At 37.6% G+C, this 20,847-nt stretch overlaps 1 protein-coding gene across 4 annotated transcripts in view; it reads left to right on the top strand.

The window, feature by feature from the left end:
• Window positions 1-20,847, top strand: part of STAG1 (STAG1 cohesin complex component) — a 407,390-nt gene that overhangs the window by 222,171 nt on the left and 164,372 nt on the right. For all 4 annotated transcript variants that reach the window (XM_034957447.3, XM_034957449.3, XM_034957448.3 and 1 more), the window contains one exon: window positions 7,219-7,423. In XM_034957447.3, coding sequence (XP_034813338.1) covers window positions 7,219-7,423 — 205 coding nt within the window. The remainder of the gene's footprint in view (window positions 1-7,218; window positions 7,424-20,847) is intronic.

Here is a 20,847-nt window from a genome sequence, read left to right as displayed (position 1 = left end):
TTTTTGGTTTATATGCTGAATTGTTTTGCTGACTCCTCTGTATTGTTTTTCAGAATTCTGTTGTATCTCACTGAGCTTCTTTAGAATAAATAATTTGGATTCCTTTTCCAGGACTTAGTGATTTTTTTGGGGGGAGGGGTGCGGGGGCATCTGTTGCTGGGGAATTACTGTATTCCTTTGGAGATGTCAAGTTTCTTTGCTTTTTCATGTTTCCTGTGTCCTTAATTGATATCTGCACATCTCTTATAGCGCCTGGCTCAGAGGGTCCCATGCCCACGGAGCCTCACTCATTGCTAGCACAGCAGTAGATCAAACTGCAAGGCTGCAGTAAGGCTGGGGGAGGGTCGCCTGCCATTGCTGAGGCTTGAGTAGGTAAACATAGCAGCCAGGAAGTTCAAATTGGGTAGAGCCCACCACAGCTCAAGGAGGCTTGTCTGCCTCTGTAGACTCCACCTCTGGGGCAGGGCATAGCTGAACAAAACGCAGCAAAAACTTCTGCAAACTTAAATGTCCCTGTCTGACAGCTTTGAAGAGATTAGTGGTTCTCCCAGCACGGAGTTTGAGATCTGAGAACAGACAGACTGCCTCCTCAGGTGGGTCCCTGACCCCCAAGTAGCCTAACTGGGAGGCACCCCCAAGTAGGGGCAGACTGACACATCACACGGCCGGATAACCCTCTGAGATGAAGCTTCCCGAGGAACAATCAGGTGGCAACATTTTCTGTTCAGCAATATTCACTGTTCTGCAGCATCCGCTGCTGATACCCAGGAAAACAGGGTCTGGAGTGGCCCTCCAGCAAACTCCAACAGACCTGCAGCTGAGGGTCTTGACTGTTAGAAGGAAAACTAACAAACAGAAAGGACATCCACACCAAAACCCCATCTGTATGTCACCATCATCAAAGACCAAAGGTAGATAAAACCACAAAGATGGGGAAAAAACAGAGCAGAAAAGCTGAAAATTCTAAAAATCAGATCGCCTCTCCCCCTCCAAAGGAACACAGCTCCTCGTCAGTAACGGAACAAAGCGGGAGGGAGAATGACAAGTTGAGAGAAGGAGGCTTCAGACGATCAAACTTTTCTGAGCTAAAGGAGGAAGTTGGAACCCATCACAAAGAAGCTGAAAACCTTGAAAAAAGACTGGACTAATGGCTAACTAGAATAACCAGTGTAGAGAAGTCCTTAAATGGTGTGATGGAGCTGAAAACCATGGCACTAGAACTACGTGACAAATGCACAAGCTTCAGTAGCTGATTCGATCAACTGGAAGAAAGGGTATCGGTGATTGAAGATCAAATGAATGAAATGAAACGAGAAAGGAAGTTTAGAGAAAAAAGAGTAAAAAGAAACAAACAAAGCCTCCAAGAAATATGGGACTATGGGAAAAGACCAAATCTACATCTGATTGGTGTACCTGAAAGTGACAGGAAGAATGGAACCAAGTTGGAAAACACTCTGCAGGATATTATCCAGGAGAACTTCCCCAACCTAGCAAGGCAGGCCAACATTCAAATTCAGGAAATACAGAGAACGTCATGAAGATACTCCTTGAGAAGAGCAACTCCAAGACACATAATTGTCAGATTCACCAAAGTTGAAATGAGGGAAAAAATGTTAAGAGCAGCCAGAGTGAAAGGTCGGGTTACCCACAAAGGGAAGCCCATCAGACTAACAGTGGATTTCTCAGCAGAAACTGAACAAGCCAGAAGAGAGTGGGAGCCAACATTCAACATTCTTAAAGAAAAGAATTTTCAACCCAGAATTTCATATCCAGCCAAACTAAGCTTCATGAGTGAAGGAGAAATAAAATCCTTTAGAGACAAACAAATGCTAAGAGATTTTGTCACCACCAAGCCTGCCCTACAAGAGCTCCTGAAGGAAGCAGTAAACATGGAAAGGAACAGCCGGTACCAGCCACTGCAAAAACATGCCAAATTGTAAAGACCATGGATGCTAGGAAGAAACTGCATCAACTAACGAACAAAATAACCAGCTAACATAATGACAGGATCAAATTCACACATAACAATATTAACCTTAAATGTAAATGGGCTAAATGCTCCAATTAAAAGACACAGACTGGCAAATTGGATAAAGAGTCAAGACCCATCAGTGTGCTGTATTCAGGAGACCCATCTCAAGTGCAGAGACACACATAGGCTCAAAATAAAGGGATGGAGGAAGATCTACCAAGCAAATGGAAAACAAAAAAAGGTAGGGGTTGCAATCCTAGTCTCTGATAAAACAGACTTTAAACCAACAAAGATACAAAGAGACAAAGAAGGCCACAACATAATGGTAAAGGGATCAAGTCAACAAGAAGAGCTAACTATCCTAAATATATATGCACCCAATACAGGAGCACCCAGATTCGTAAGGAAAGTCCTTAGAGACCTACAAGAGACTTAGACTCCCACACAATAATTATGAGAGGCTTTAACACCCCACTGTCAACATTAGACAGATCAACGAGGCAGAAAGTTAAAAAGGATATCCAGGAATTGAACTCAGCTCTGCACCAAGCGGAATTAATAGACATCTACAGAACTCTCCACCCCAAATTAACAGAATATACATTCTTCTCAGCACCACATCACACTTATTCCAAAACTGACCACATAGTTGGAAGTAAAGCACTCCTCAGCAAATGTAAAAGAACAGAAATTATAACAAACTGTCTCTCAGACCACAGTGCAATCAACCTAGAACTCAGGATTAAGAAACTCACTCAAAACTGCTCAACTACATGGAAACTAAACAACCTGCTCCTGAATGACTAATGGATACATAATGAAATGAAGGCAGAAATAAACATGTTGTTTGAAACCAGTGAGAACAAAGGCACAACATAACAGAATCTCTGGCACACATTTAAAGCAGTGTGTAGAGGGAAATTTATAGCACTAAGTGCCCACAAGAGAAAGCAGGAAAGATCTAAAATTGATGCCCTAACATCACAATTGAAAGAACCAGAGAAGCAAGAGCAAACACGTTCAAAAGCTAGCAGAAAGCAAGAAATAACTAAGATCAGAGCAGAACTGAAGGAGATAGAGACACAAAAAACCCTTCAAAAATTAATGAATCTAGGAGGTGGTTTTTTTGAAAAGATCAACAACATTGATAGACCGCTGGCAAGACTAATAAAGAAGAAAAGAGAGAAGACTCAAATAGACGCAATAAAAAATGATAAAGGGGATATCACCACCGATCCCACAGAAATACAAACTACCATCAGAGAAAACTATAAACACCTCTACGCAAATAAACTAGAAAACCTAGAAGAAATGGATAAATTCCTGGACACATACACCCTCCCAAGACTAAACCAGGAAGAAGTTGAATCCCTGAATAGACCAATAACAGGTTCTGAAATTGAGACAATAATTAATAGCCTACCAACCAAAAAAAGTCCAGGACGAGATGGATTCACAGCCGAATTCTACCAGAGGTACAAGGAGGAGCTGGTACCATTACTTCTGAAACTATTCCAATCAACCGAAAAAGAGGGAATCCTCTCTAACTCATTTTATAAGGCCAGCATCATCTTGATACCAAAGCCTGGCAGAGACATAACAAAAAAAGAGAACTTTAGATCAGTACCCCTGAGGAACATCGATGCAAAAGTCCTGAATAAAATACCGGCAAACTGAATCTGGCAGCACATCAAATAGCTCATCCACCATGATCAAGTGGGCTTCATCCCTGGGATGCAAGGCTGGTTCAACATACACAAATCAATAAACGTAATCCAGCATATGAACAGAACCAAAGACAAAAACCACATGATTATCTCAGTAGATGCCGAAAAGGCCTTTGACAAAATTCAACAGCCTTCATGCTAAAAACTCTCAATAAATTAGGTATTGATGGGACGTATCTCAAAATTATAAGAGCTATTTATGACAAACCCACAGCCAATATCATACTGAATGGGCAAAAACTGGAAGCATTCCCTTTGAAAACTGGCACAAGACAGGGATGCCCTCTCTCACCACTCCTATTCAACTTAGTGTTGGAAGTTCTGGCCAGGGCAGTCAGGCAGGAGAAAGAAATAAAGGGTATTCAATTAGGAAAAGAGGAAGTCAAATTGTCCCTGTTTGCAGATGACAGGATTGTATATTTAGAAAACCCCATCGTCTCAGCCCAGAATCTCCTTAAGCTGATAAGCAACTTCAGCAAAGTCTCAGGATACAAAATCAATGTGGAAAAATCACAAGCATTCTTATACACCAGTAACAGACAAACAGCCAAATCATGAGTGAACTCCCATTCACCATTGCTTCAAGGAGAATAAAATACCTAGGAATCCAACTCACAAGGGATGTGAAGGACCTCTTCAAGGAGAACTACAAACCACTGCTCAATGAAATAAAAGAGGACACAAACAAATGGAAGAACATTCCATGCTCAGGGATAGGAAGAATCAATATCGTGAAAATGGCCATACTGCCCAAGGTAATTTATAGATTGAATGCCATCCCCATCAAGCTACCAATGACTTTCTTCAGATAAGTGGAAAAAACTACTTTAAAGTTCATATGGAACCAAAAAAGAGCTTGCATTGCCAAGACAATCCTAAGCCAAAAGAACAAAGCTGGAGGCATCATGCTACCTGACTTCAAACTATACTACAAGGCTACAGTAACCAAAACAGCATGGCACTGGTACCAAAACAGAGATGTAGACCAATGGAACAGAACAGAGCCCTCAGAAATAATATCACACGTCTACAACTATCTGATCTTTGACAAACCTGAGAAAAACAAGCAATGGGGAAAGGATTCCCTATTTAATGAATGGTGCTGGGAAAACTGGCTAGCCACATGTAGAAAGCTGAAATTGGATCCCTTCCTTATACCTTATACAAAAATTAATTCAAGATGAATTAAAGACTTACATGTTAGACCTAAAACCATAAAAACCCTAGAAGAAAACCTAGGCAATACCATTCAGGACATAGGCATGGGCAAGGACTTCACGTCTAAAACACCAAAAGAAATGGCAACAAAAGCCAAAACTGACAAATGGGATCTAATTAAACTAAAGAGCTTCTGCACAGCAAAAGAAACTACCATCAGAGTGAACAGGCAACCTACAGAATGGGAGAAGATTTTTGCAACCTACAGAATGGGAGAAGATTTTTGCAATCTACTCATCTGACAAAAGGCTAATATCCAGAATCTACAAAGAATTCAAACAAATTTACAAGAAAGAAAACAAACAACCCCATCAACAAGTGGGCTAAGGATATGAACAGACACTTCTCAAAAGAAGACATTTATGCAGCCAACAGACACGTGAAAAAATGCTTATTATCTCTGGTCATCAGAGAAATGCAAATCAAAACCACAGTGAGATACCATCTCACACCAGTTAGAATGGCAGTCATTAAAAAGTCAGGAAATGACAGGTACTGAAGAGGATGGGGAGAAATAGGAACACTTTTACACTGTTGTTGGGACTGTAAACTAGTTCAACCATTGTGGAAGACAGTGTGGCGATTCCTCAAGGATCTAGAACTAGAAATACCATTTGAGCCAGCCATCCCCTTACTGGGTATCTATCCAAAGGATTATAAATCATGCTGCTATAAAGACATATGCACACGTATGTTTATTGTGGCACTATTCACAATAGCAAAGACTTAGAACCAACCCACATGTCCATCAGTGATAGACTGGATTAAGAAAATGTAGCACATATACACTGTGGAATAATATGCAGCCATAAAAAATGATGAGTTCATGTCCTTTGTAGGAACATGGATGAAGCTGGAAACCATCATTCTCAGGAAACTATCACAAGGACAAAAACCCAAACACTGCATGTTGTCACTCATAGGTGGGAATTGAACGGTGAGAACACTTGGACACAGGAAGGGAACGTCACACGCTGGGACCTGCCGTGGGTTGGGGGGAGGGGGGAGGAATAGCATTAGGAGATATACCTCATGTAAATGATGAGTTAATGGGTGCAGCACACCAACATGACACATGTATACATATGTAACTAACCTGCACGTTGTGCACATGTACCCTAGAACTAAAAGTAGAGTGAAAAATAATTATAATTAAAAACAAAAAAGAACAGCAAAAAAGAAAAAAACAAGAGGAACTCTATTATAGTGGGGTTTTGTGATATAGAAGCAGCAGGTAGGCTGCTGAGATACCTTTAGGAAACATCTTTTCTTTCTAGTCTATGTAACTTCTCCAGTCTATACTCACACTCCCAGTCATGTAGTGCTCCCTACCACTCATCTAACACCAACATTAACTAACTTTTGGGATTTTGACTCTGAGTCCGGTCTCTTGTAGTGTCTGCTTTTTGTTACCTGTTCTTGGGATCTGGTGTTCTGTATATCACACTAGTTCTCTTTCCTATGACTCCAGCAGAGCTCAAGGCCTCATTTATAAAGAAATTTGCCTAGCAGCACTTTGTTCTAGAAAGGACAAAAAGTTACACATTGAGAATATTCAGGCAACCTTGTTCACAGAATTCCTCATTCTCTACCTTGTTAATTTCCATTTCTGTACTTAAGTGTCTTACACTAGAGAGAGAAACCTCTAGCCAGTTGGGTTGTACTCTACGTTTTGTGTTTTAAAACAAGATGACACAACCTGGTGATATCAAGAACTCAGATTGTTGTCTTAGAAAACTTAATCAGTCCAGTGTATGAAGTGGTATTAAAATAAAGTTCATAGTAAAATTTGAGGAAATTTGGTTGGAATTTAGGATGTGTAAGATTATTTTTGCATTTCCCAATGAAATGCTTATACTTTTGAAATTCTCACTTCTTAAAAATTCAATTTAAAATATTGAAAGATGTGGTATGACACAGATATCATGATAGCTTTCATCAAAATTCAACTGGCAATCATCCTTTCTAGTCTAAACTTTAAAAAAATTTTTTTACTGTTTCAGATTACCTCAACTATGATCCAAATACAACAAAGTGGAACTATTATTTTCAATGAAAGACTTAGAACAATAAAGTAGATGCTGGTTCTAAAATAGTAATTTTGAGTATTTTAAGAATTACTTAGTTGTGGCAGATCAAAATCAAAGAGAAATAAAGCAATCAAATGTACTATGGAAGTCACCTATTTCTTTCTATAACTGCTTTGCAAAAAGGGGTTCCTATGTAGGTAGGAAGAAAAAAAAAGCTTTCATCAAACTCTGTAATGTGACATACTTAATATGTTCTTTTTCTCTTTTTTAGGACAGTGGTGATTATCCTCTTACCATGCCTGGACCTCAGTGGAAAAAATTTCGTTCAAACTTTTGTGAATTTATTGGAGTCCTGATTCGACAGTGTCAGTATAGCATAATTTATGATGAGTATATGATGGACACAGTAATCTCCCTTTTGACGGGTTTGTCAGACTCCCAGGTCAGAGCTTTTAGGCATACAAGTACCCTGGCTGGTAAGTAATCAACATTTTATTTCCTTTTCATTTAGTTTTGTTGACTATGTTTTATTCTGATTACAAACTTAATGAGAGGATTTAATTAAAAATTTAATTAGAATAAAACAGTCATTTGAATAGTTTTTGTTAAAATTTATGCCTGTTTTCATAACTGGCATTTGATAGCCTTAAGAATGAAAATTGAAATTTTCTGGCCAGTGTCATCAAATGTCTGTCTGAATGTTTAGTTACTAATGTACATCCTTACTTATAACTGAAGAAATTTTAAGAGACCACTAGGCCAAATTCTTTGGAAAACCCAAGTAATAATAGTTGAAATTCCAAATTTATTGTATTTTTTCATCGCATAATTACATTGTTTTATTGCTCATTATTATTATAGATAAGTGGGTAAATACTTGTTTATATACTTGAAACAATTCTGTCCATTAGGGTAACAAACATTCTTCCTATTCCTAGTGCTATAATAACTTAAACATACTCAAATATTAACATCTTTAAAATCAGTTCTTAAGGTAGGCTGTAGATAATTTGAAGAACTAACAGATTAGTTTTCACTTTTGCTTTCTTTTAGAATTATCATGACAACTTGTCAACCAACTATATTCATTTTTTTTCTTGATTTTCAGTAACGAGGTAATTTTCTTATTTTAGCAATTGTTCTATTTTTCCGTCACTGCTTTAACTGTGCCTACCTAAAATGACTATTTTTTTCATTCATAATGGAGTGTGTGTATACTTGTTGAGTGTTCATAAGTGTATGTTTAAATAATCCCAAATTGCATCTTTTTTAGTAGCAGTAACTTTGCCTATATTCATCTTACTTATTATCATAATAAACCAGATTTAGACTCATTAGTTACATTTCATTTTGCATTTAAATTTTAATTTCTCGTTTATCTAATTTATTTAAAGCACCGTTCCTCAGACTTTAGCACACACCAGAATCACCTACAGAGCTTGTTCAAACAGATGGCTGGGCAAGAAGTTCCTAGGCAATGTTGATGCTGGTGATTTGGGAACTACACATTGCAAATGTCTGCTTTAAAATTTTGTTATTTTTTGGCTTAACCTGTTGCCCAAAGCCAATAAGATAATAACTGGAGTTGTGTATATGTTTTTACATTCTGTTTTTCCCAATTCTCATTTTTCCCTTACTCAGTTAATTCATATTAATTCATATTAGTGTCTATTGTTCTGTTAGTTACAGTCCTAACCAAGTAAACATGAAGCACAGTTTGTTTTTTCTGAGAGTGTTCTTTTCTCATTATTAGGAAGAGAGGGAGATATTTTACCCAATTTTATCTTTTTTCAAAAGATTAAAAATATAATTTGTTGAAAAATACCTATGTAGAACATACATCAGATACAGTTCATACTGTGTTTTGAGAGTATCTTCTTCCTCATTATTAGGAAGAAAAAGATTTTTTACCCTGTTTATCTTTTTTAAAAAGTTACTGTAAAAATACTGTTTATTATTCAAACAGTTATATAATGTTAGACTTTTTTTTTTCTAATTCGCCAACCTTTCGTAGTATCCTCTGCATTTGGTCGTTGCTTTTTTTCTTTTCTTTATATTTTCTGTTCCTTTTCATCTTACTTCTTTCTGTGTACAGTAATGCCCATTTACTTGATTGTCACATGCATAGGAAATTCAGCAATTTGGAAAAAAGAAACTTGAAAATAAAGTAGAAATTGCTTGTAAATAACCAATTTTGCTGTCATAAGAATTAACGAATTTACTTTTATACAGAAGTTATTATCTGGGTTTCCCAAGGCCAAGAGAGAAGGAGAAGCAATAAGTTAATTGAGGGCTGATAGTATTGTGAAATGACCATTTAAAAGAAGAAGACACAAAAATTAGTTTACAGTTCTCAAGATAGAGCACAATCTTTGGCTTCTCTGTAGGGGCAAGCTACTTTTCTTTAATCTAGTAACTTGTGTGCATTCTGTTTAAAAGGTTAATTGTATGCCATTTACTCTAAGAACATAAGAGGAGTGCTATATTATAGAAATACGCAGAATATTTTGACTCTTAAAACATTGTTTTATTTTGTGAACAATGCACTTTAACTCATTTGCATTTGTCCTTCACTGCCATGTAAATGCAGTATTACTGTATTTTACTGCCTTTTCGATGGTCCATTTCAGCTTTCCTTTTCATTTCCTCATTTTTAGTAACTTTCATTGTATTGTTTTCTTTATACTTACCCCTTTGGTTATCTCCATCTGCTAATCTTGTGTATGTTTAAATATATTTTCATTATGGCTTTCTTCCTATTCCTTTTGAATTGAGTGTCTCCTGCCTCCCCCCATTGCCTTTCTGTGTCTCTTTTCCACGGTCTACCTGCGTTCATCATAACCTTTAACACTACTTGATGAATGTGATTTTGTTTTCACCTGTGTTCTTTTTATATTAGTATCATCATGTAGCCTATTTAAATTCGAAATTATTTTTCAAAATCATATCAAAAAAACAAATTAACAACATATGTTTATACAGAATTTTCAAAGGATAAAACTTTTCAGTTGTTCTCTCAATTTACTTTAGCGTATTACTGTAATTCCCATGTGTCTACACTAATTAATGGTTATATCTTCCAAGGCTCACTTGTATAAAATGTGAGACATAGCAGTCACCTACCCTTCAACAAAGCACAGAGGGCTTGCTGGGAACTTAATTCCAGGCTGGACAACAATTTTCCCTCTTTTCAAGGACATTTTGTTCTCATCTTTGCCCTCTTCTTATTTTTAATGGTATATGTACGAGGAATAGATTAAAAGATAATCATTTTTATTCACTTTGCAGGACAAGTCTTGGGGACTAGATAAAATGGGCAGGAACATTTAATCCTCTGCTTCAAAGACTATGTGCATGGACAGTTACAAGGCAGTTATGGCCAGATATGATTATCGGCTTTGGAATAAAATGCTCCTTGACATTGCTTAAATCTTAGCTGAGAAGAGAGACAATCAGGTTAGTTATTTTGTAGGGTACAGATGTGATGAGTTCCAGAGCTTCATAAGTCATCAGAGTGGTCTTATCAGTAGTATTTTTAATCTGTTTTCCAAATATCCCATTTTCCTGTTATGAATTCAATGTGTGTCCCTGTTGTCAGTGTTTATGCATTGCATTTAATTGTATACTTTTACTACATTTTTATTAAAAGTTTTTTTTATCATTATTTAGTTCTTTATGTCTGTTTATTCCACACTCATAAGTATATTCTTATTTTTCCATTGGAGGTAAACTCTCTTTTTAGAATATATTTTACCATTAAATTGAAAGAGACTGTTAACAATTCAATTTTATATTTTCTTTAATCCCTTCGTTGGAATTTTCAAACATACTGTCCTAGTTATCTGACCCATTTTAATAAGCTTTACATTGTAGTTTTCATTAACTATTGATCTTCAGAACTAAGTGCCCTTATTTTTATTTGAAATAGCTATCTCAGTGGGACATAGTAGTACAGTTTGTGGATTTAATTTATGTAAGAAACATTGTGTCATAATTATTTTGGTGGATTTACAATCTGAGACTGGGAACTTTTTTATTTTCAAATTTGATGACATTTTTATTTTTTGAGGGAATATTTTCCTTTTAAGTTCAAAAATAGGTAAGATTTTCTTTGTTTTACCACTTTCTTGTTTGGTATTATGAAGTTAAAATTTTACTCTCAAAGAATTGTTTTTCAGGATTATGTTTATTTTTAGACATTTGCTTTTAAAATGTATACCAATACTTTACAACTTGTTGACTTCAAATTTTTGTTAGAGGGCAACATTCAGGATGAGTAATGTTGGTTAACGGTTTAATATTTTGTTGTTTTCTCACCTACATAATTTTCTGTGATGTTATAAATATATTAATGCTGGCTGCCTCTGACTTCTAAAGTTCTAATTTGAACAAAAGGGAGTTAAAATACAAAATTTGTATTAATAATGACATGAAGATTGTTTCTATTCTCTTTTTTCCCTCCTAAAATGAATTTGGGAAAAAATTAGAAAATGTGGTCAAGATCATCACAAGGCCAGTCTTCATCAGTGCTTATCAATAAGTCACTCTCAGACTCCTGAGGGATAAACATTTCTTTATACCTTGTGGTTGATTTTATATTCACATATGATTCATTATTGATTAACTTTTCTTATAGAATCAGCATCTCCAGACTTTTCCTCTGAGGAAGGAAATGACATATGAAATTGCTTTAATTTATGATCAGAGGCTGAAAATAATTTTGCCTCAGAAAATTGAAGTCTTTTTATTTGGCCTTCAGTTGCTGAAACCATGTAATACTGTGGTTGATAGAATGGGTTCTGGAGTGCCTGTCTGAATTCATATTCGTCTCTGCCTTTTACTAGTTGGATAACCTTGGACAAGTCCTTAACATAGCTGGTCTTACTCTCTTTATTTGCAAAGTGGGAAAGAAAAGAGATTAGGAGTGCTTGGGACAATGCTTGGCATTTAGTAAGCTGCAGCTATTATTCTATTATTCTTTAATGAGAAAAAGGGATAATAGTATTTGCCAATATTTCCCTTCCTTTATGGTTTTACTCAGAATTTATTGATTTGCTTATTATATTTTAATAAAAAGTAATAAGACATGACAGATGGGGAAATCATAAATAAACAAGTAGATAAACTTTCAAGAACCGCTGTTAAGAAAACGAACAGCATGCATTTTCTTTGCTTTTGCTTTTTTTAAATGTATGTTTATTTTCTGATTCTCACTCTGTTGCCAGGCTGCAGTGCAGTGGCATGGTTTTGTTTCCTTGCAACCCCCGCTTCCCAGGCTCAAGCGATCCTTCCACCTCAGCATCCCGAGTAGCTGGGACCACAGGTGCATGCCACCACATCCGGCTAATTTTTTTGTAGTTTTTGTAGAGTTGGGATTTCGCCATGTTGCCCATGGCCTTGAACTCCTGAATTCAAGCAGTTTGCATACCATGTCCTCTAAAAGTGCTGGGATTACAACCACACCCAGCCTGCATTTTCGTTTTACTTATCTTTTGGCTCTCAGGACCCATATTCTGTTTATTAAATTCAATAATTATTTTATAATTTTTAACCACACAGATCGTTTCTGGTTTCTATGGTTAAGATGTGAAAATTTTAGAGCAATCTGGTATTATCAAAGAATAGACCATGTAGTATAAATAATTGCTCTTCCTTTTTGTATTTACATTTTATTTTTTTATATTCATTTTTCAAAATTCTTCTAGAGTTTGACCTTTTCATTGCTTTGTACTTTTACTTTGTCTTACTTTACTTTTTCACCGTTGTGTTTTTCATCCCTCTTCCAGATATAAAATCTTTATTCAATTTTCTAGGGTTTGTATATAACAGACTTCTGATGTTCTCGTGGGATTAATGCCCAATAGTTGGTGAAATCTGCAAATACCACTATATCATGTAGTTTTACCCATAAAATAAAGTATAACTTTAAAATGTAATTACTTTTTTGAATCTGTATATTTAGGTCTATAATAACTTGAAATTTTCTAACTTTTTTCTTAGTATTATTGTCTTTTACGTTCTATCATCGGTTCTGAAAATTAGCTTTCTTTTGGCAGCCAGTTTTTGTAAAGAAACAAGGATTTTAAAAATTACTTTATAAGCATTACATATCTTGAATTTATTAACTTGGTGACTTTGGACAAATTATGTAACTCCTGTGCCTTTCTTCGTCTTCATAGCATAGATACTAATAATCCTTTCTCGTGGTAGTATTGGGAAGCTTAAATGAAATAATTTATCTTTTGTTTCCTGAGTCATATAGATGAAATAATTTTTGTTAAATATGTAACATACATAAGTCACTTAGTAATTGTCTAATGTTGTTTGTTGTTGTTGTTTTTGAGATGGAGTCTCACTGTGTTACCCAGGCTGGAGTGCAGTGGCACAATCTCGGCTCGCTGCAACCTCCCCCTCCTGAGTTCAAGTGATTCTCTTGCCACAGCCTCCCGAGTAGCTGGGACTGCAGGCGTGCACTACCACACCCAGCTAATTTTTGTATTTTTGGGAGAGACGGGGTTTTATCATGTTAGCCAGGCTAGTCTCGAACTCCTCACCTCGGGCAATCTGCCCACCTTGGCCTCCCAAAGCACTGAGATTACAGGCCTGAGCAACCATGCCCAGCCCAACGTTGTGATTTTTTTTTTTTTAATTATACTTTAAGTTCTAGGGTACATGTGCACAATGTGCAGGTTTGTTACATAGGTATACATGTGCCATGTTGGTTTGCTGCTTCCATTAGCTCATCATTTACATTAGGTATTTCTCCTAATGCTATCCCTCCCCCTGCCCCCACCCCACGACAGGCCCTGGTGTGTGACGTTCCCCACCCTGTATCCAAGTGTTCTCAGTGTTCAATTCCCACCTATGAGTGAGAACATGCGGTGTTTGGTTTTCTGTCCTTGTGATAGTTTGCTGAGAATGATGGTTTCCAGCTGCATCCATGCCCCTGCAAAGGACATGAACTCATCCTTTTTTATGGCTGCATAGTATTCCATGGTGTGTATGTGCCACATTTTCTTAATCCAGCCTATTATTGATGGACATTTGGGTTGGTTCCAACTCTTTACTATTGTGAATATTGTCGCAGTAAATATACGTATGCATGTGTCTTTATAGTAGCATGATTTATAATCCTTTGAGTATATAGCCAGTAATGGGATCGCTGGGTCAAATGATATTTCTAGTTCTAGATCATTGGGGAATCACCACACTGTCTTCCACAATGGTTGAACTAGTTTACACTCCCACTTACAGTGTAAAAGCATTCCTGTGTCTCTACATCCTCTCTAGCATCTGTTGTTTCCTGACTTTTTAATGATTGCCATTCTAACTGGTGTGAGATGGTATCTTACTGTGGTTTTGATTTGCATTTCTCAGATGACCAGTGATGATGAGCATTTTTTCATGTGTCTGTTGGCTGCATAAATGTCTTCTTTTGAGAAGTGTCTGTTCATATCCTTGTGATTTTAATATAGAGAACAGCTAAGCTTATTTGGTTTGGTTGTAAAGAGGGCACAGAACTTGAAAATTTTTTTAACATACTTTTCGTTTTCATATTGTACACTAGAATATTTTCAGTGTATATAAAGTTACATATACTACTTACAGAGAATTCAGAAAAAGAGAAAAGTACAAAAATAAAAATTCTCTATAATGGTACCATCTTATGACTATGCCATAAGTTGTTATTTTAAGTTTCTTTGTCATGTGTACTTGTGAAGCTTTTTGGTTTTATTTTTAAACAAGTGTTCTGATTAAATTTTTGACTTTTTTCTTTTAATTTTTTAAAATTATGCCTCATTTTCTAAAATTTAGATGCTATTTAATTGTTTCTGCTGTTTGAATTTTTTGTCTTTCTTTTTTAGAACCCCTATTATCTTTTGTTTTCTTTCTTTCTTAATTTGTTCTCTCCTTTTTGTGTAGCATAGTTTTTGATAGTTTCTTGAGAAAAAGACAATTTGGGAAATATGTATTTGAGACTTTACGTGCCTGAAAAACATGTTGTAGCTTCTTGCTTAATAGTTTGACCCAATTTAAATTTCATAATTGAAAATTTTTTTTTAAGATTTTGTTTCTCGTTTCCAAAGTTGCTGTTGAGAAGTCCAGTGCTAATTTTAGACTTCTGGTTGTGATCCTGTTTCTTGTCTTTGGAAGCTTTGCAGATTTTTTTGTTTGTTACTGAAATTTCATGATGATATCCTGAAATTTTGTGATGATACACTGTTATGTATGTTTATTTTCCATTTCTTTGTCCTTTCCACTGTGTTACCTCATGTTTATTAATTTTGAGTATCCTTTTACATTTCTAAGAGTTCTTTCTTATTTTCCAAGTCTTCCTTTTTTTTTTTTTTTTTTTTTTTGAGACGGGGTCTCGCTCTGTCACCCAGAGTGGAGTACAGTGGCACGATCTTGGCTTGCTATGACCTATGCCTCCTGGGTTTAAGGGATACTCTCCGACCTCAGCCTCCTGAGTAGCTGGGATTACAGGCATGTGCCACCATGCCTGGCTAATTTTTGTATTTTTAGTAGAGATGTGGTTTCACCATGTTGGCCAGTTGGTCTCGAACTCCTGACCTCAGGTGATCTGCCTGCCTCGGCCTCCCAAAGGGCTGGGATTACAGGCATGAGCCACTACACCCGGCCCAAGTCTCCCTTTTTTGAAATATTCTGTGTTTCGTAGATACCTTTTCGTTGATGGTATTAATTATTTCTCTGAGGTTTTCTTCTGCTGTCAGTCCTAACCTTTTTTCTTCTTATTCTCTGCTTTTTAAACTGTCTTTCATATTGGACATTTTCCTCAAATATTTGTTTCTTGGCTCTGTAGTTATTGTTGATAGTGAGATACTAAAAAGCTCAATAGCAGAGGGGTGTGTGTGTTCACCTCTGGCATGATGGGACATTGACTCTGGCTTCCAGATTGGTGAGCATCACTATCGAGCAGTCTGGTGGTCAGTTAGTTTGTTTTTTTTTTATAGACCCTCAGTTGTTGGTAGTGATCATTGTCTTCCCTGGAGAAGTTCAGCCTCTTTGCAGAAGGATCTTCCAGTCCACTTAAGCTTGGCTGCTGTCTGCTCTTTTGGAGTTAGATAGAATGAAGAAACACTCAAGGCACTCACACAAACCAAACATAATCACACACATATGTCTGATGACTCTGGATTTTTGGTTTATTTTCTTGAGAAGATAAATGTCTGGACTTCCAAAATCAATGTGTCATAAAGGAATTGCTTGACTGCCTGGCTTGTAGTAGAGACTTGGGGATTTAATTGCTTATTATACAGACTTTGAGATAATATTCCTATTTTCAGACCATAACACACTTCATCTTCTATGGAACCTACTACTTCTAATAGCTGATGGTGTCTGGATTCTACTAAGCTAAAATAGCTTATTTTTATTTTCGAGACAGAGTCTTGCTCTGTCATCCAGGCTGGAGTGCAATGGCATGATTACAACTCACTGCAGCCTCAACCTCCTGGGCTAAATTGACCCTCCTGCCTTAGCCTCCTGAAGCTGGGACTGACTACAGGCATGTGCCATCACACCTGGCTAATTTTCCTTTTCTTTCTTTTTCCTTTTCCTTTCCTTTCCTTTTTTTTTTTTATTTTTTTTTTATTTTGTAGAGAAGAGGTCTTACTGTGTTTCCTAGTCTGATCTCAAATTCCTGGGCTCAAGCTTTCCTCCCACCTTGGCCTCCCAAAGTGCTAGTATTATAGGTGTGCCCACCACTGCACGCCCAGTGCTTGTTATTCTTAGAGATATGGTTGTCATGCTTTTTCTACCCTGTGATTTTAAATGCTCTCTGCTCATCCTCCTGCTGACCATATTAATATATTCTTATATTGTGGTTAGGGGTTACATGTATTTTCTGAGTTTGTTGAAGACGAAAATTGATTTTTTAACTTTTATTTGACGTTCAGGGGTACATGTGCAGGTTTTTTATATAGGAAAGCTCATGTCACAGGGGCTTGTTGTACAGATTATTTTGTCAACTAGGTACTAAGCCTAGTACCCGTTAGTTACATTTCCTGACTCTCTCCCTCCTCTAGACTTCCATCCTCCATTAGACCTCACTGTCTGTTGTTTCTGTCTGTATGTTCATGTGTTCTCATCGTTTAGCTCCCACTTATAAGTGAGAACATGAGGTATTTGGTTTTCCTTTCCTGCATTAGTTTGCTAAGGATAATGGCCTCCAGCTCCATCCATGTCCCTGCAAAAGACACGATCTTGTTCTTTTTTATGGCTGCAAAGCCTTCCATGGTGTATATGTACCACATTTTCTTTAACCAGTGTACCATTGCTGGGCGTTAAGGTTGATTCCATGTCTTTACCAGTATGAGTAGTGCTGCAGGGAACATGTGCATCCATGTGTCTTTATGATAGAATGATTTATATTCCTTTGGGTGTTGTATTAGTCTGTTTTCATACTGCTATAAAGAATTCCCCTAGACTGGGTAATTCATAAAGGCAAGAGATTTAATTGACACACAGTTCTGCATTGCTAGGGAAGCCTCAGGAAACTTACAATCATGGCAGAATGCAAAGGAGAAGCAGGCACATTCTTCACAGGGCAGCTGGATGGGAGTGAGTGCAAGCAGGGGAAATGCCAGAGACGTATAAAACCGTCAGATCTCAGGCCAGGTGCAGTGGCTCATGCCTGTAATCCCAGCACTTTGGGAGGCCGAGACAGGTGGATTACTTGAGGTCAGGAGTTCGAGACTAGCCTGGCCAACATGGTGAAACCTATCTCTACTAAAAATACAAAATTAGCCGGGCGTGGTGGTGCGTGCCTGTAATCCCAGCTACAAGGCTGAGGCAGAAGAATCGCTTGAACCTGGGAGGTGGAGGTTGCAGTGAGTCAAGATTGCACCACTGCACTCCAGACTGGGCGACAGAGCAAGACTCCATCTCAAAAAGAAAAAATAAAAATAACCTAGCTGGGCATGGTGGCGTGCACCTGTAATCCCAGCTACTCTGGAGGCTGAGGCAGGGGAATCACTTGAACCCAGAGGGCGGAGTTTGCAGTGAGCTGAGATCGCACCACTGCATTCACAGCCTTGGTGACACAGCGAGACTCCACCTCAAAAAAAAAAAAAAACAAAGACATCCCATCAGATCTCGTGAGAACTCACTATTGGCTGGGTGCAGTGGCTCACGCCTGTAATGCTAACACTTTTAGAGGCCGAAGAGGGCAGATCATTCGAGACCAGCCTGGCCAACATGGTGAAAGCCTCGTCTCTACTAAAAATACAAAAATTAGCTGGCCTGGTGGTGGGCGCCTGCAATTTCAGCTACTAGGGAGGCTGAGGCACAAGAATCACTTGAACCAGGGAGGCGGGGGTTGCAGTGAGCCGAGATCGCACCACTGCACTCCCGTCTGGGCGACAGAACGAGACTCCATCTCAAAAAATAAGAAAAATAATGCAAAGAACTCACTATCATGAGAAGAGCATGTGGGAAACTGCCCCCATGATCCCAGTTACCTCCACCTGGTCCCGCTTTGGCATGTGGGGATTATGGGGATTACAATTCGAGGTAAGATTTGGGTGGAGACACAGAGCCAAGCCATATCAGGTATATACCCAGTAATGGGATTGATGGGTTGAATGGTAGTTCTGTTTTTAGGTCTTTGTGGAACTGCAACACTGCTTTCCAGAAAAATTGTTTTTTAAGAGATAAATGGATTTGTTAAATCTATGTCATTTGGAAACTGGTAGTTTGTCATAAGATCCCTTTTAAAAAAAATAAGCATTGTAAAAATACAGTACTATAATCACCTCTCTCTTTAAAAATCTAGTTTGTTCCACTATATCAGACATATTTCCAAGGTGTATAACAATAGTTTTCAAAGGTATAATAGGTATCACTAAATATAAATGCAGTTTTTTACTTTTCAGTTTTATGTTTAGCAAGACAGAAATGCAAATTGTTGGTTATTGATTAAAAGGGTCAATGTCCTCCGACTTCGTTTTAGGCATCCCATTTCCTGATGAACTCTCCTTTTGTTCCAGTGTTTTCTTCTGTGTTTCCACTCTACTGTTTTTTTAATTGTGATTTTAAATACTTTGACACTGTATTTTTAATGTTCTTCACACTCTTCTTGTCCTCACTGCCTTTATTTTTCCCACTTAGATTTTGTCATTCTTTATTATAATTACATCCTCCTTCATACCGTCAACTTCCTTGCTTCTGTCTTCTTCTTTCATATTCCGTAGGAAAACCCCATACAACCATCTCTCCCATACCTGCAGCAGAGCTGAAAGTGGCTGGAGAAAAATACATACCATAAGGGCTGGGCTTTACTTTTTTTTTTTTTTTTTTCCCAAGTGGTCCTTTAATGCTGCCTAGCAATCCCCTTAGTGTATTATACTCCAGGGTTATTTCCACATCCTAACAAAATTGTTTTATACTTTCTCCTCAAAGCTGCATTTCCTATCCAGTCTTCACATTTAGCTGATTATCTTGCCTGTTTAATCGGAATAGTCGAAAGAGAATCCTTCAGGGATTAAGCCTACCTACCTATCTAGCTGCAGTTATACTCTTATCCTCTATCTGTTTTCTTAACTACAGTGGCCTCTAAGGCCAATGCTTGTACTTGTGCTGTGAATCTGATCCCTTTTCACCTTCTCAAGAACTTTGTCTCTCAAGTTGTTCTCACTCTCATTACTTCAAAATTTCTTTCTTTTATTAGATAACTCATTATTTTGCTAACAGCTCCCATCTTTTAGGAACCCTTTGTGTCAGCCTGGGTTCCCCCAGAGAAACAGAACTAAGAGATATTCTTACATCTTTCTCTGTCTCTCTCTCTCTCTCTCTCTCGCGCGCGCACGCACACATACACACGTTTCACTGATGTGGCTCAGCACAATTGTGGGAACTTGCAAATCGGAAATTTGTAGGGTACTCCAGCAAGCTGGAAATCAGACAGGAGTCGTGCAGTCTTGAGTCTGAGATCTGTGGAGCAGGCTAGAAGCTCAGGATTTTATTTACTTATTTATTTATTTTAGAGACAGGGTCTCACTCTGTCACCCAGGCTGAAGTGCAGTGGCACAGTCGTGGATTACTGCAACCTTGAATTCTGGGTTTATGTAATCCTCCCACCTCGGCCTCCCCAGTAGCTGAGACTACAGGTGCACATCTCAATGCCCAGGTAATTTTTAAATTTTTTGTAGAGATGGAGTCTTGCTATGTTACCCAGGCTGGTCTTGAACTCCTGACCTCAAGTCATCCTTTCACCTCTGCCTCACAAAGCACTGGGATTACAGATGTGAGCCATCATGCTCAGCCTAGGACTTTATGTTGCAGCCTTGAGGCAAACATTTCCTCTCTAGTAAACCTATTTTTTCTCTTAAGCTTTCAACTGATTGCATGAGACCCACTCACATTATTGAGGGTAATCTCCTTTATTTAAAGGAGATTATAGATGTTAACCATACAAAATATCTACAAAATTCCTTCAAGGAATATCTACAAAATTCCTATCTACAAAAAATATCTACAAAATTCCTGCATTAGTGTTTGATTAAGTAATTGACTGTGATAGTCTAGCCATGCCTGGACACATAAGACTAACCATTACACTGTACCTTGTTCCCTCACGTTCCTCTAGCCCCAGTTTCATTTTTCTCCTTTTCTTTATAGCAAATTTCGGAATTATTTATATTCACTCTCTCCACTCAGTCCTCTCCTATTAGGTTTCTGTCTCTACTACTTCACTACCTCTCCTGTTGAGGTCGGCAGTTACCTTCTTATTGCCCAAATCAGTGAGCAGCTCCAGTTGTCATCTTTTTTTCTTTGGAAAGACACAGCTACCATTTTTTCTCCTTGGAACACTGTCTTCACTTGTTTTCTGGAATACCACATTGTCCTGGTGATTTTAGAAAGCTAAACTGCAAATATC

The sequence above is a fragment of the Pan paniscus genome, chromosome 2 (assembly GCF_029289425.2).
Source record: "Pan paniscus chromosome 2, NHGRI_mPanPan1-v2.0_pri, whole genome shotgun sequence".
In the NCBI taxonomy this organism is placed as follows: domain Eukaryota; kingdom Metazoa; phylum Chordata; class Mammalia; order Primates; family Hominidae; genus Pan; species Pan paniscus.
Note: the sequence above shows the minus strand (reverse complement) of the source record. Positions and strands in the feature narration are given on the sequence as shown.